The sequence below is a fragment of the Rhododendron vialii genome, chromosome 7a, assembly GCF_030253575.1.
Source record: "Rhododendron vialii isolate Sample 1 chromosome 7a, ASM3025357v1".
Lineage (NCBI taxonomy): Eukaryota > Viridiplantae > Streptophyta > Magnoliopsida > Ericales > Ericaceae > Rhododendron > Rhododendron vialii.
Genome location: NC_080563.1, coordinates 35,570,692 through 35,586,301, shown reverse-complemented (window position 1 = coordinate 35,586,301; position 15,610 = coordinate 35,570,692). Strand labels below are relative to the sequence as shown.

The window sequence follows — 15,610 nt, the reverse complement described above, 5'->3', positions numbered from 1 at the left end:
TATTAATTATCAAAACATATCCTTGGCCGTCATTTTCCCTTAAAAAATATTTCTGCCATTCGTTCCGATCCCAGACTTTAGTCGAGCTGATCACGAACTGAGTGGAGAACATTAACCGGGTTTAAGATGTGTTCTAGCCTGATATGTATATATATCATTTTCAAATGAGGAGGTCCTTATTTTAGTTCAAATAAGGATCTCCCCATTTCTCCCAATTTCTGTTTGAATTTCAATGATCCAAGCCGCTCAATGTGTTTAGAACGTGATTTTAAGGGTACTTGCGAGAAATCGGCAAAAAAAAATAATCGGGAAGGGCTTCATCCAATCAATTTTTGTTTGAACCGTTCGATAAAAAACAAACAAAAACTGCTCGGATGAAGCCCTTTCAGGTCGTTTTTTTGCCATTTTTATGGGGTATTCATAAAATCACGTTCTGAACACATTGAGCGGTTCGGATCATCGAAATTCTATCAGGAAAGGGAGGTCCGCATTTTATTAAGTTAAGGTGGTCCTTACGGAAAGTGAGCTTATATATATATATACACACACATACATACACCGAGTCAAACACGAATTAAACCCGAGTAAGTTGGTTTAGTTTACATTCAATGCACGTTCAAAGTAATCAGTCAAAGGGAACCTCATACAGCACCATCCCAGTAGTTTCTCTGCTAGAAACATCACTCACTTCCCTATAGAAATTTGGTAAAAAAGTGTTTGGGGTAGAATTATGGTGGGCCTTGTATATCGGGTCAAAAACGTAACAAGAAGATGCAGCACTGGCTGATTTAGAAGGCAGATTTGACCACTGCACCACTATACACTCCAGAGTCCAAGTCAAGCACTAATAGTGTCTTTTTTTTTTGTTAACTCAAATGTCCGGACCAGCTTGCGCGTACCTCGATTAATTATGGAAAACCAATCTCACCGCCCACTTGTGGAGGTCCAATTACAACCAGAGCAAAACTCTCTATGGACTGACCCCAAAAGAGTTGATAGCACCTATCAAGTTTCAAAATAGAAAATAGATGCACTCTAATCATGCTCCATTTTGATTCTGCAAAATAGAAAGTTGGATTTGAGACTCTAACTTTGGAGACCTATGGTACATTTGAAGACTCTCTCCAAACTGAGAGTTTACAAGAACCACAAAATTTTGAATCTTTCTAAAATGGAGAATGGTTGGGAGATGCTCTGAGTAAGAGTTCACCTTCTTTCCTAACTAACCCAAGTGAGATCCACAAACAGTTTCAACAAACTTCATATTTTGTATGAGAAAAGCAATTCTCCATCATCAGTCCATCTAACTTTTAGACACGCCCTTAGATATTCGTATCCGAGCCCACGTGATGTCTCCTCTATTTAACCACTCAACATATGGATCATAAAACCATAAGGAAGGGAATTCAGATCATTACGAAAAATCTATCCATAGAGTATTGCCCGATCAACTCTCTCTCTGCGGAAGCCGCAGTATGAATGTATCACTCTGTTTCACATCGGAAGGTTGAATGCGTATGCATGTCGGGTCAATACTTCCACTTAGCTATTTCCTTCCATCAACATTCATGTAGCTGAAAATCTTGCTAAATACCATTCAAAAGTATTACGGAAAGACCAATCTTTTCCAGTAATAAGACAACGACCTTGACCTCAAGTAAAGTCCTTCGGACTTCTAAATTTCAAAGTTTTTACGTACACAAGGGGGCACTTACCAAGATGTGCATATAAATTACAGGACTTGATCTTCAACAAATAAACACCAAAGGGAAAGAAAATACAAAACATGGGGCTTTTGCAGAAACAGTTCTGCTCTTTTTCTTTACTCCTTTTTGTTATACTTTTTTCCTCGCCGGATATAGCCTCTGCTTCTGTTGAAGAGGCTACTGCACTCCTCAAATGGAAAGAAACCCTTCAGAGTGCCAACAATTCTGTGCCAGTAGTGCTACCCACATGGGAACTTAATCCCAAAAATGGCTCCATTTCAAGTGCCGGTAGCCCATGCCGCTGGTTTGGGGTTTCTTGCAATGCTGAAGGAAGCGTCACTCGGTTGAACCTCACGAATTCAGGCATAAATGGTACTCTCGAAACCTTTTCATTCTCATCGTTCCTGAATCTTGCTTATGTTGATTTAAGCATGAATGAACTCTCTGGTCCCATCCCACCTCAAATCAGCTCACTCCCGCTTGTATACCTTGATTTGTCAATTAATTTGTTTTCTGGAAATATTCCACCTGAAATCGGTCACTTAACAAATCTTGAAACACTCCATTTGGTAGAAAATCGATTGAATGGCTCAATTCCTCAAGAAATAGGCCAGTTGAGGTCTCTTTCCGAGCTTGCTTTGTACACCAATCATCTTAGTGGTCCTATTCCTTCTTCATTAGGCAATTTGGGCAACTTGGTTTCTCTATATCTGTACGACAATCAACTTTTTGGCTCCATCCCTGAAGAAATAGGAAATCTCACCAATCTTGAGTTGGTTTACATGGATAGTAATCGACTAACTGGTCCCATTCCTTCCACTTTTGGAAACTTGAATCGGCTGACTGAGTTGAACCTGTCCAACAACACACTTACTGGTTCCATTCCTAAAGAAATAGGAAAGTTGAAAGGATTAGTCATCCTACTCCTCCATAGCAACAATCTTGGTGGCTCAATCCCACCGTCCTTAGGTGATCTGACCTCCCTCTCTCTCCTCCATCTATACAAGAATCAACTTTCCGGTTTGATTCCTCAAGAATTAGGAAACCTGAAGTCTATCGTCGATTTGGAAATGAGCGATAACCAACTAAGCGGTTCCATTCCCGCTTCGTTTGGAAACTTGTTCAATTTAACATACTTGTTCTTGCGTGCAAACAACCTTTCTGGTCCTATTCCTCAAGAATTTCAAAATTTGAAAAACTTGATCGTGCTGGAAATGGACGGAAATCAATTTTCCGGCAATCTCCCGAATATTTGCGAAGGAGGGAAGCTTCAAAATTTCACTGTAGACACCAACCAGCTAACGGGTCGGATACCTAAAAGCTTGAGAGACTGCTCAAGCCTATTCAGAGTTCGTCTTGAAGGAAACCAACTCACGGGAAGCATATCGGAAGATTTTGGGGTCTACCCAGATCTCGACTTCTTGGATTTAAGTCGCAACAAATTCTATGGCGAAATCTCTGAAAACTGGAGCAAGTGCCCGAAATTGCAAACCCTACGGATGGCAGGAAACAATATCACAGGCAGCATACCACCGGAGTTGGGAGATTCAGCTCAACTACGCAGGCTTGATCTCGCGTCGAATCATTTGACCGGAGAGATTCCAAAGGAATTAGGGAAGTTGAGTTCTCTATTAGAATTGTATCTGAATGACAACCAGCTTTCTGGTGGTATACCAAAAAAAATCGGATCACTAACTGAACTGGAAAAGCTTGACCTGTCCATAAACAGGTTAAGTGGGTCAATAGCAGCGGGAAATCTAAATAATTGCATCAAACTGAATTACTTGAACTTGAGCAACAACAATTTTAGCCAAGAAATCCCACGTCAATTGGGAAAGATATCTCCCCTATCTAAAGTGGATCTGAGTCGAAATTCACTTATGGGGGAGATACCATCGGAGATCACAGGTTTGATGAGTTTGGAGTGGCTAAACCTCTCCCACAATCATTTATCTGGCTTAATTCCTAGAGTTTTCCAAGACATGAAATGGTTGCTGCACGTTGACATATCCTTCAATGAGTTGGAGGGTCCCATTCCCATGAGCGAAGCCTTCATGAATGCTTCTATAGATGGCCTCCAAGGGAACAAAGGCTTGTGTGGAAATGTCACAGGATTGCAGCCATGCAAATGTGGAAATCTCATAGGATTGCAGCCATGCAAATATCAAACGGACCACCGGACTCTTGTTCTTGTAATTGTGCTTCCTCTTGGTGGAGCGCTTTTACTTGGAGGTGCATTCGTTGGATTTCTAATCGTTTCTGGTCGAAGAAAGAGAAAGTCACTAGTAGAAGATCCCTCCAACAATGAAGATCTCTTCTCCATATCAATCTACGACGGAAGAGCAATGTACAATGACATCCTAAAAGCCACGAACAATTTCGATGCCATGTATTGCATTGGAAAAGGAGGATATGGAGCTGTCTACAAAGCAAAACTTCCATCAGACAATACAGTGGCTGTTAAGAAGCTTCATCCTTTGTCTGAGAAGGATGATCGTCGAGGTTTCTTGAACGAGGTAAGGGCACTAACTGAAATCAGGCATCGCAACATAGTGAAGCTTTTTGGATTCTATTCGCATGCCCAGAACTCTTTTCTTGTTTATGAGTACCTCGAAAGGGGAAGTTTGGCTTCAATTTTCAGTAATGATAAAGAAGCTCAACAATTGGATTGGCTGAAGAGGGTAAATATTATCAAGGGATTGGCAAATGCTTTGTCCTACATGCACCACGATTGCACACCACCAATTGTTCACCGTGACATATCGAGCAACAATGTTTTGATTGATGAGGAGTATGAGGCTCACGTTTCCGACTTTGGCACGGCTAAACTTCTAAAATTGGATTCCTCCAATTGGAGTGCACTTGCAGGCACATACGGATATGTTGCACCAGGTAACAACTGCTTTATATATGTGTTCTTCTAGATAAAAATGGAAACGAATTTCGTAAAGCAAATATACATCATTGCCGTAATAGCCAACCCAATAAAAAGTCATTATGCATCATAATTCCCATGATACAATACTTCACAGTTCACACCCTATATCTTTTTATTTCTCAAATTCAATTCGAAAGTCGGATTCCCTATTTTGCCTGACTTGCATCCCCTCAATTCCTCTTTTATATACCTTCATGTTGCACAGACACCAGGTCATACAATTTGTATACTCCTGCATGAACCATATTAGCCGCTTATAACAATGCGCACCCCTGGCCAATTATAACTGAAGTTCAATTACTTAGGGTTATTGAAAGTGGTGTTACAAACTCTTATTGATCTATCTATGTCCTTCCGCAGAGCTTGCCTACACAATGAAGGTAACTGAGAAGTGTGACGTGTTTAGCTTTGGAGTGTTAGCACTAGAAGTGATCAAGGGAAAGCATCCAGGCGATTTCGTTTCCTCTCTCTCAACACCGGCTATTGCAAATGTAGAGCTGAGAGATGTATTGGACCAACGCCTTTCACCTCCGTCTCCTGAAGTTGAGGAGGTAGTGATGTACGTGATCAAGTTGGCAATTGCATGCTTGCATTCCAATCCACAATCTAGACCAACCATGCACATCATTTCTCAACTGTTATCTACCAGAGCAATCCCTTAGAGCCACGAAGACTCATACAAAGATGAGACAAAGCCACCTTCCCAGTGAGTATATATTTATGAAATACAAATATCAAATAAACCTAGTGATCTGTTTAGCACAGCCCACTGAATAGAGATCCTTCAGAACTTCTTTTACTTTGTTTCGTTGTTTTGTATTATCAGTCGATACTATTGGTTTGTACTCTCAGTATTGCGAGTCCTCAAATAACAACGTTGCAACATTGCGTATTCAACAAAACTTGGAATGGTTTTCATTGTTTCACTCTTAAGTAAGACAAAAGAGACAGGAAGACATGATATGGAGTTCTGCTATGGGAGCAAATGACAGTAATATTCTGAGTCATTTCCCCGTTTTGTTAATACGTTATGTATCAAAATTAGTATCTCTTAAGTCCAATTTGACAACACCCAACTTCTCTGTCTAAACCCTCTCTAAAGCCTAGTTAATTTGTGTAGCCCTTGAAGAATCATAATACCAAGAAAATAGTTCACGTAATCGACCAGAATTGATCAACACACAAATTGATCAGCACACAAGTACCCATCAGAGATCCCACTCGATAAAGCCAATAGTTATCTCTTCCCTAGATCCACAATCGTATCTAAACTGCAATTCCATTTATAAGGACTCTTTTCTTGTGTGATTCCAAAGTATTGTAAACAGATCCTGATTTCATATACAAATCGCTAAAAGGAGTAAGAGGACAAGTGGTGTCAGTGAACAATCCTATAATTTTTAGAAGGGCAAATTACAATCACCTCTCCTAAGGTTTCTGATAATTTCACTAATCCCCCTTGCTTTATTTAAAATTGCACTGACCTCCCCTATCACTCTTTTCAGGATGACGCCGTTAATGAAAAATCGTAAATGCTGTTTTTGACCGTGCTTAATATGAAAATTCATATCTCTAAGGTCAAATAATCATATGTTCCACTATAAAATTGTTTTGCATTTACAAAAAAATTTCGACGTATTCTACTTTTCTTATTCATCTTGACAATGGAAATATCAAAATTTTAAACATTGTACGCAAACTTAAAAAATTCATAAAAGACAAATTAAGTTGAATTTTGACTCATTTGTTATCTTTTTTATATCTTTCCATAATTGCTCCATCTATTTTTACGTTTTTTATTTCTCTTGTCAAGAGGAATAAAAAAAAAAATTTGAACCAATACTTTAGGAAAGACAAATTAAAAAAGCTAGTCTAATATTGACCTAATCCTTATCCACTTAATTAGTTCATGTGATATAAACATTCAAAAAAGTTACTAATTCTTTTGGAACTTATTTTCATCTTAGCATTTTTTTTTCCTTCTCACAAATATTTTTTTTTTTTACCTTTTTCAGTTTGTCTCAACAATAAGGTGTTGATAAATAACGAAATGTAGACAGATTTTTTACATAGTTCAAAAAAGGAAAAAAAATGGCCCTTTCATTTGTGTTGTTTTGTCTCTTGTTGACGTTTTCTAAATGATGTAAAATATTTCTCTTTGAAATTTTCTCATCAACATGAATTGAAAAGGTATATTTTTTACCAAAAAGTTATACTAAAAAACTTCAACCGATAAAAAAGAAGAAGAGGTTCTATTAAAGATTTAACATCTTCCAGTTAGCTCAAACTCAAGAGCGCGAAATGCTTAAAAAGCATCTATTTGAATCTTTTTTGTTTTTCAATTTTTTGTTTTTTTGATTCATGTCTTTTTATTATACAGTTCTAGGTTCCTCTTGTTGAGATGGATCGGAACGTTATAAATTTTGACTAACAATGAAAAATGTAAGAACAATTTCTAAAGCAGTTGATTTTTTATTCAAATTCCAAAAGTATAAGTTTCATTCTTAATTTTTTATAATCAACTATCGGTAAACTATAGAATCTTAAGCAATTCTAATCGGTTAGTTGAGTTAATTCTGTTTACTATAACTGGTGTATTAGTAGTGTAATACTTCAAACATACAAAAACAAGGGTAAAATGAGAATAAACACAAATTTAATTGTTGAACTAACAGTAGGGGGAAACCGAACTGGAAAAGTGAATCATAGAATGCTAAAGTAAATTCAGATAAAATCGGAGAGGTCAGTGATATAGTAAGAAACCTTAGGGAGGTTGAATGTAATTTACCCTTCTTAAAAATCCAATTTTTTCCTTCTGCTAGTACAGAGTCTTGCTGGAATATATGTGTTTCTCCCTATTACAATTTTATCGGATGTCCCCGAAAGAACGCTTGTACTCCCTCCGTCCCTTTTTAAGTGTCATGCTTCGTAACTCCAACTTATTAAAAAGACATCATCATTACACCTTTTACATCAACTTTTTCCTCCACTTTCCCTACTTGCCCATCATCATTACACTTTTACTTACTAACTTTTCAAAATAAAATATACTTTTAGGGACAAAATAGACAATACACCAACTTTTACCCCCCTAACTTTACAAAATGGACACTTATTAAGGGACAGCCCAAAATGGAATACTGGACACAAAAAAAAGGACGGAGGGAGTATGTGTTAATTTACGGTCTATTTTTCTAAAAATCCTGAGAATGAACTAGAAATCCAATGAAAATCATCGAGAACCCATTTCAGATTAGATGAAAAACAACCAAGTCATGTACGCAATTCAGAATTAGAATGTGGGAAACTAAAGTGAACATCAAAGTACCTTGGAATTGGATACCAAATCCATATCGGATTAGATATTTAGATGGTTTCAAATTTCAACTGTACTAATATCAACCACCAGACCCATACGCATAGACTAAACCCGCTTCCAGTGATGATGAGCGACCCAAGTACCCAACACAATAATCCAAAACAATAGCCTCAATTTAGATCTGGTAAAGAGAGATAAAACGGCATCATTGTCCCAACGAACCTTGTTGTTAATACAGGGTAGGGTGGGAAAAATTTTCAGTGCTGGGTGGGTACCATGTGGTGCCCGCTCGGCGCATCCGAATCACCCATTGCGTTTTTTGATGGCTTGGATTTGGAGAGAGAAAAATGTGAGAGAAATTGTTGGATGAGAGGAGAAAGTGTTTCAATCCGAGCCGTCCAAAAATGTATTGGACGGTCCGGATGTGCTGAGTGGGTACCACTTGGGATATACCCACCCGGCACCAAAAAATTTCTCGGGTAGGGTGATGTGTTTGTGTGTGTGAGAGAGAGAGAGGCCTCATGGCTGCAACGCGTATCCGGAGAGGTTCATGGGATAGTGCTGTTGGTTGTGACTTGTGAGTAATTAATTATTTGGTGTCCCTGAAACACTGTCACGTGGTGGCCCAGATTCCTTATCCACCACACATTATAGTGAGATCCACACACTTTGCCTTGGTTTCACCACAATGAGTAGTAGATAAGGGGGCTGGGCCACCACTTGATTGGAATAATTTTTTGTGATAGTGATATCCTTGCGCAGTTGAGGTGGTCAAACTGATTCGTTTTGAAGATGATCGCGTTAAGTGATACTAGGTGATAGTTTTGAAAATTAAGCATCTCTTTTATCTTCCTTTGGCATCCCACAGGCCTCGGACCAAGGCGAACTGTGTGGATCCTACAATAATGCGGGGCGTTAGGGAGTTCCATTTTTTCAGTTTTTACATTTTGACTATTTAGATTATCATGAGAATGTATTATTGAATCTGTAAAGTGTTTAGGAAATATGTAAAGAATGCATTTTGCAACATAATTAACCAATTGGGAGAGAGATAATCAGAACAATTCTGATTGTTGTTTCTCTCTAGAATTTTCTCCCATACTTTTTTATTGGCGGGCTCGCGAATCCAAAGGTATTTGGGTCTTTCTTCGTTAGCGCATAACGCAGTTAGATAGATAACAGTTTAAGACTGGGCTTCATTTTATCTTGGAGACGGTTTCGCTGTAACCCGGTGCACATCAGATTCTCTTGAATTGGTGGAGGCGAATATCGTCTTAAGGACAGCAACACTGTAACGCGACTAGAAGCATCTCTCCACTCCACTCCATGTTTATCCTCTTTCATCGGCTTCGACGAATTCGCACCAACATAACAAAATACAGTGACTATACGATACGCTCTGACTGAAATCATAAAGTGCAGAAAATAGAAACTCCCTTTGAAAGCTTTGCCGATGGTAATGGAACTTTTTTAAGTAAAGCGCAAGAATCTTCTTGTTGTGGAGCTTGAATTCAGACATAAAAATGTTCAACTGATAGCATGACAGTAATCGTTAAAGGAAACGTGCAGGAGGAATTCAATTCATTTAGAACGGCAAACAAACTGACTTGTTGCGCAAATTGTAAAATATATCAAAGCTGCCTCATTGGCAAGGATGGATCAAAGAATGCAGACTAATAGGGGCACCTTGTTAATCATCATGACAAAAGTTTACTTTTTTTTTCAACCATAGTAAGATCGTACAAAAGTATGACAATGCATTACTAGCTACAAAAGTTTATAACGCGTGTTTTTAGTTAAATTAGGTAAAAATGAATACAAAAATCTTTAACAAAATTTTTCAAGTTAGTTTTAAATGAACATCGACAAGTTTTAGAATGATCGAGCTAGTTTTGTTAATAATTTTATTTTAATATATTTCACCCAGACGGTTAAAAATAAAGAAAATTAAGAAAGAATCGCTCCAAATAGATAAATAGCTCGCAAAACAACAAATATAAATGCACCATATGTAAAATTTAAGCATAAAACTAATTCTATAAGTTTATTTTTGAAATATATGCAAGTATGCATGTTTATATATTAGCACACTTTTATAATTACACCAAAATATACAAAAATATAACAAATTATTTTAATCTCGAGCGGGGTATGCAGTGGAGTGGGGGCACGTGCGTGCCCCCGCCTAAATCCGTCCCTGCTCATTGGCACCATCCCGGTTGTTTCTGTGATGGATTTGATATATGGTCACGTATATCGTGCCCGTCACGCAAGAAGATTAAGATCTAACTTTTAGACACGCACCCTCCTCACCTCGTTCTTGTATTCGCGTACAGGAGGAGACGCCTCTATTTAGCCACAGAACATTTAGATTATAAACTACGACAGATTATTTGGAAAAAAGTTCATTGTATAGCAATACCCTAATCGAATCTCCCACTCAAGATGAATGTATCACTTAGTTTCATCTCAAATGTATAATGTGAACCCGTGTGCAAGTCCGGTCATTCACACAGCGGAAATATAAACTCTTTGCAAGTGCTTCTCCACAATATTAAGACGAAGGAAAAGACCTCAAGTCAAGTCCTTATAAAAGTACATCCTCATTTCTGAGACTCTTTCCTCCTCTCTTCATTGTTAGCGATAAGAAAAGGGACCCAAGATAGACTTCTAAAACCCCAAAAGTCTGTAGGTAAATATGGACACAGTTAACACAAATGTGCCTATAACTTGATCATCATCAAATGCAAAACAATAAGGAAAAGAAACAAAGACATGGGTCTTTTACAGAAGCTACTCCGCCCTGGTTTTTGGGTCCTTTTTGTTGCACTTTGGTCCACACCGTATACTGGCTCTGCTTCTGTTGAAGAGGCTAATGCTTTACTCAAATGGAAACAAACCTTTCAAAGAGCCAATATTTCTGTGCTAACCACATGGATACTTGATCCAAAAAATGGCTCCAGTTCAAGTGCCAGTAGCCCATGCAACTGGTTTGGGGTTTCTTGCAATGCTGAAGGAAGCATCACCCGGTTGAACCTCATGAATTCAGGCATCAATGGTACTCTCGAAACCTTTCCATGCTCATCTTTTGCGAATCTTGCATACGTTGATCTAAGCATGAACGAACTCTCTGGTCCCATCCCATCTCAAATTAGTTCACTCCCGCTTGCCTACCTTAATTTGTCAACTAATGAGTTTTCGGGAAACATCCCACCAGAAATTGGTCTCTTAGCAAAACTTGAAACACTCCATTTGCAACAAAATCATTTGAATGGCTCAATTCCTCGAGAGATAGGCCAGTTGAAGTCCCTTTCTGAGTTTGCTTTGTACACCAATCATCTTAGTGGTCCCATTCCATCTTCTTTGGGCAATTTGAGCAACTTAGTTTCTCTATGCCTGTACGATAATCAACTTTCTGGCTCAATCCCTGAAGAAATGGGGAATCTGTCAAATCTTGAGTTGGTTTACATGGATAGTAATAGCCTAACTGGTCCCATTGCTTCCACTTTTGGAACCTTGGAGCGGCTGACTGTGTTGCACCTGTTCAACAACACACTTTCTGGTTCCATTCCTAATACAATAGGAAACTTGAAAGCATTAGTTAGCCTGAGCTTGCACACCAACAATCTTAGTGGCTCCATCCCACAAACCTTGGGTGATCTGACCTCCCTCACTCACCTCCATCTTTACATGAATCAACTTTCTGGTTCAATTCCTAATGAATTAGGAAACTTGAAATTTCTCGTCGACTTGAAATTGAGCGATAACCAACTCAGCAGTTCCATTCCTGCTTCGTTTGGAAACTTGTCCGAATTAACACACTTATTCTTGCGTGTAAACAACCTTTCTGGTGCCATTCCAAAAGAATTTCGCAATTTGAAAAACTTGGTTGTACTGGAAATGGAGGGAAATCAATTTTCTGGGGATCTCCCGGATATTTGCCAAGGTGGGAAGCTTCAGAATTTCACAGTATCCACCAATCAGCTAACGGGTCGTATCCCAAAAAGCTTGAGAGACTGCTCGAGCCTAGTCAGAGTCCTCCTTGAAGGAAACCAACTCACTGGAAGCATATCAGAAGACTTTGGGGTCTACCCACATCTTGACTACATGGATCTAAGTCGCAATAAATTCTACGGAGAAATCTCTGAGAATTGGAGTAAGTGCCCTAAATTGCAATCCCTACGGATGGGAGGGAACAATATAACAGGTAGCATACCACCGGAGTTGGGAGATTCAGCTCAACTACACAGGCTTGATCTTTCGTCAAATCATTTGACTGGAGAGATTCCAACGGTATTAGGGAAGTTGAGTTCTCTATTGGAACTGTATCTAAATGACAACCAACTTTCCGGTGGTATACCAAGAGAAATTGGATCACTAACTGAACTAGAAAAGCTTGACCTGTCGATAAACAAGTTAAGTGGGCCAATAGCAGCTGGAAATCTAGAGAATTGCATCAAACTGAATTACTTGAACTTGAGCAACAACAATTTTAGCCAAGAAATCCCAGGTCCATTGGGAAAGCTACCTCACCTGGGTGAAATGGATCTCAGTCAAAATTCACTTACGGGGGAGATACCGCCGGAGATCGCAGGTTTCAAGAGTTTGGAGTGGTTAAACCTCTCCCACAACAATCTGTCTGGCTTAATTCCAAATGTTTTCGAAGAAATGAATTGGTTGGTGCACGTCGACATATCCTTCAATGAGTTGGAAGGTCCTATTCCCAACAGCAAAGCCTTAATGAATGCTACAATACAGGGCCTTCAGGGGAACAAAGGCTTGTGTGGAAATGTCCCAGGATTGCAGTCATGCAAAAATCAAATGGACCACCGGACTCTTGTTTTTGTAATTGCGTTCACTCTTGGAGGAGAGCTTTTGCTTGTAGGTGCATTCGTCGGATTCCTCATCATTTACAATCGAAGAAAGAGAAAGTCACATGTAGAAGATCCCTTCAACAATGAAGATCTCTTCGCTGGAACAACCTACATCAGTGGAACAACATACAATGACGTCCTAAAAGCCACGAACAATTTCGATGCCACGTATTGCATTGGAAAAGGAGGATATGGAGCTGTCTACAAAGCAAAACTTTCAGGCCATACTGTGGCGGTTAAGAAGCTTCATCCTTTGTCTGAGAAGGATGATCGTCAAGGTTTCTTGAACGAGGTAAGGGCACTAACTGAAATCAGGCATCGCAGCATAGTGAGGCTTTTTGGATTCTGTTCGCATGCCCAGAACTCTTTTCTTGTTTATGAGTACGTCGAAAGGGGAAGTTTGGCTTCAATTTTCAGCAATGATGCTAAACAATTGGATTGGCCGAAGCGGGTGAATATTATCAAGGACGTGGCAGAAGCTTTGTCATACATGCACCATGATTGCACGCCACCAATTGTTCACCGTGACATATCAAGCAAGAACGTGTTGATTGATAGCGATTTTGAGGCTCGCATTTCCGACTTTGGTGCGGCTAAACTTTTAAAGTTTGATTCCTCTAATTGGAGTCCACTTGCAGGCACATATGGATACGTTGCACCAGGTATCGATTGCTTTATATATGTGTTCTTCTAGATTAAAATGGAAACGAATATCATAAAGCAAATACTCATCATCGCTTGCGTAATCGCCCACCCAATAAAAAGTCATTATACATCATAATTCCCATGATACAATACTTCTTATTTCTCAAATCCAATTCGAAAGTCAGATTCCCTATTTAGCCCGACTTGCTTCCCCTCAATTCCTCTTTTATATACCTTCATGTTGGACAGACACACCAGATCATACAATTTGTATACTCATACATGGACCATATTTACCCGCTTATAACATTGCGAGCCCCTGGCTAATTATAACTGAAGTTTAATTTCTTAGGGTCATCGAAAGTGGTGTTACAAACTCTTATCGATCTCTCTCTCTCCTTTCGCAGAGCTTGCCTACACAATGAAGGTAACTGAGAAGTGTGACGTGTTTAGCTTTGGAGTGTTAGCACTAGAAGTGATCAAGGGAAAGCATCCGGGAGATTTTGTTTCCTTTCTATCAACATCAGCTGTTGAAAATGTAGCAATGAGCGATGTATTGGATCAAAGCCTTTCACCTCCGTCTCCTGAAGTTGAGGAGGTAGTGAAGTACATGATCAAGTTGGCAATTGCATGCTTGCATTCCAATCCACAATCTAGACCAACCATGCACATTGTTTCTCAACTGTTATCTACCAGCATAATCTCTTAAAGCCGCAAAGACTCATACAAAGATGAGACAAAGCCACTTTCCTAGTGAGTATATATGAAATACAAAGACCAAATAAACCTAATGCTCTGGTTAGCATAGTGTATTGAAGCAAAAAACCTTCAGAATTTCTTTTTCTCTTTATGTTGTTTTGTAATTGCTTGTACTTAGAGCATTGCTAGTATTGAAGTTTGTAGGATTTTAAAATATTTTTACTCTTAGTCTATCTGCTATATATGTAGAGAGAGAGAAAGACCTAAACTGATTTTGGATGCCGTGATATTGAAGGATCTAGGCTTACCAAATCTAAATGAACAGATAGTCCTGGACAGAGCTCAATGAAAAAATAGGATTTAGGTGACAACCCCAATTATTTTGGACACGAGGCTCGGTTTGGTTTGACAGAATGATACTTTATCATTTAAACAACTTCAATTTCTCTACTAGTATACAGTCCTGCTATAATAACGTGTTTATCTACAGTCCATGTATTTAAAATCTTGGTTGTGATAGAAATTCATCGATAACCCCATTTCGGATTTGATAAAAACCACAATATATAGTCAAATATGCAACTCAGAATTTGAAATCTGTCATACAAAATTGAAAATTAAATTACCTTGCGATTGGATACCGAATCCATCTCTGATGCCTCAAAAGATTAACCCTGAATTAGTTGGTTGTCAACTGCTCCTAACGCCGAATATCAAAAACCAGACACGTCCTCATAGCCCAGATGTAATGTAAATTATGGTCCGACCTAACCAAATCGTCAAACAAAAAACCGCGTCAATTTAGACATGACAAAGGGAGATACTAGAAAAGATAAGCACTATCCGAATGAGTCGTGATGTGAAATTTAAATCCGGGCGGGGTACAATGGGGTGTGTCTGAGAGAGAGAGAGAGAGAGAGAGAGAGAGAGAGAGAGAGAGAGGGGCTTTCTTGGCTGCAACGTGTAGCCGGAGCGGTTGAGAATGATTAGCTGGAACGTTTCTTTATTTCCTAATTTTGGTGGGATTTATTATTCCCTAGCCTTTTTTTTTATTATTTAAAAAAATGAGAAGATTATGTTGATAAAAATTACTTATAAAACGGAAATCATTACAAAAAATTTGGACAAAGTCAAACTAATCGTCTAACAAATAAAAATGAGTAAATCATAAGGCAATCGATATCTTTCATCCTAACCCAGGCATGACCTGATGCAACATACTTTTAAACTGCCTAACATCTAATTAGAAGTCTTAAACGAGAAAAAGTGCAAAGTTAAGAATAAAGATACCAAATACTCAGACAATCAGATGCACTCCAACTAAGGATGAACGCACCAATGAACTTCCAAGAACTACAGATCTGTCAAGCCGCCACGAGTTGCCTCACCAAAGACATTGTGTAGGGATAGAACGCTGAAGCACAGATAT

General features: G+C 38.8%; 2 protein-coding genes and 1 long non-coding RNA gene across 3 annotated transcripts; 2 read left to right on the top strand and 1 right to left on the bottom strand.

Moving 5' to 3' along the window:
• The first annotated feature begins 1,770 nt into the window (after positions 1 to 1,770).
• LOC131332139 (MDIS1-interacting receptor like kinase 2-like) lies at positions 1,771 to 5,812 on the top strand. The gene is made up of 2 exons (XM_058366219.1): positions 1,771 to 4,598; positions 5,005 to 5,812. Exons 1-2 carry the CDS (start codon positions 1,787 to 1,789, stop codon positions 5,304 to 5,306), a joined length of 3,114 nt encoding a protein of 1,037 aa, XP_058222202.1. The 5' UTR covers positions 1,771 to 1,786; the 3' UTR covers positions 5,307 to 5,812.
• Positions 5,813 to 10,655: 4,843 nt separating this feature from the next.
• On the top strand, positions 10,656 to 15,104 carry LOC131332140 (MDIS1-interacting receptor like kinase 2-like). The gene is made up of 2 exons (XM_058366220.1): positions 10,656 to 13,499; positions 13,890 to 15,104. Exons 1-2 carry the CDS (start codon positions 10,739 to 10,741, stop codon positions 14,189 to 14,191), a joined length of 3,063 nt encoding a protein of 1,020 aa, XP_058222203.1. The 5' UTR covers positions 10,656 to 10,738; the 3' UTR covers positions 14,192 to 15,104.
• On the bottom strand, positions 13,560 to 14,949 carry LOC131332152 (uncharacterized). The gene is made up of 2 exons (XR_009201603.1): positions 14,808 to 14,949; positions 13,560 to 14,135 (listed from the first exon to the last, which is right to left on the bottom strand). It is a non-coding gene; the product is annotated as an uncharacterized LOC131332152 (long non-coding RNA).
• Positions 15,105 to 15,610: the final 506 nt, after the last annotated feature.

Bases quoted from the DNA above. Each gene is read 5' to 3' on its own strand.
- LOC131332139 (XM_058366219.1), top strand. From the start codon at position 1,787: ATGGGGCTTTTGCAGAAACAGTTCTGCTCTTTTTCTTTACTCCTTTTT. The intron at 4,599-5,004 runs GTAACAACTGCT...GTCCTTCCGCAG, and splicing joins ATACGGATATGTTGCACCAG to AGCTTGCCTACACAATGAAG.
- LOC131332140 (XM_058366220.1), top strand. From the start codon at position 10,739: ATGGGTCTTTTACAGAAGCTACTCCGCCCTGGTTTTTGGGTCCTTTTT. The intron at 13,500-13,889 runs GTATCGATTGCT...CTCCTTTCGCAG, and splicing joins ATATGGATACGTTGCACCAG to AGCTTGCCTACACAATGAAG.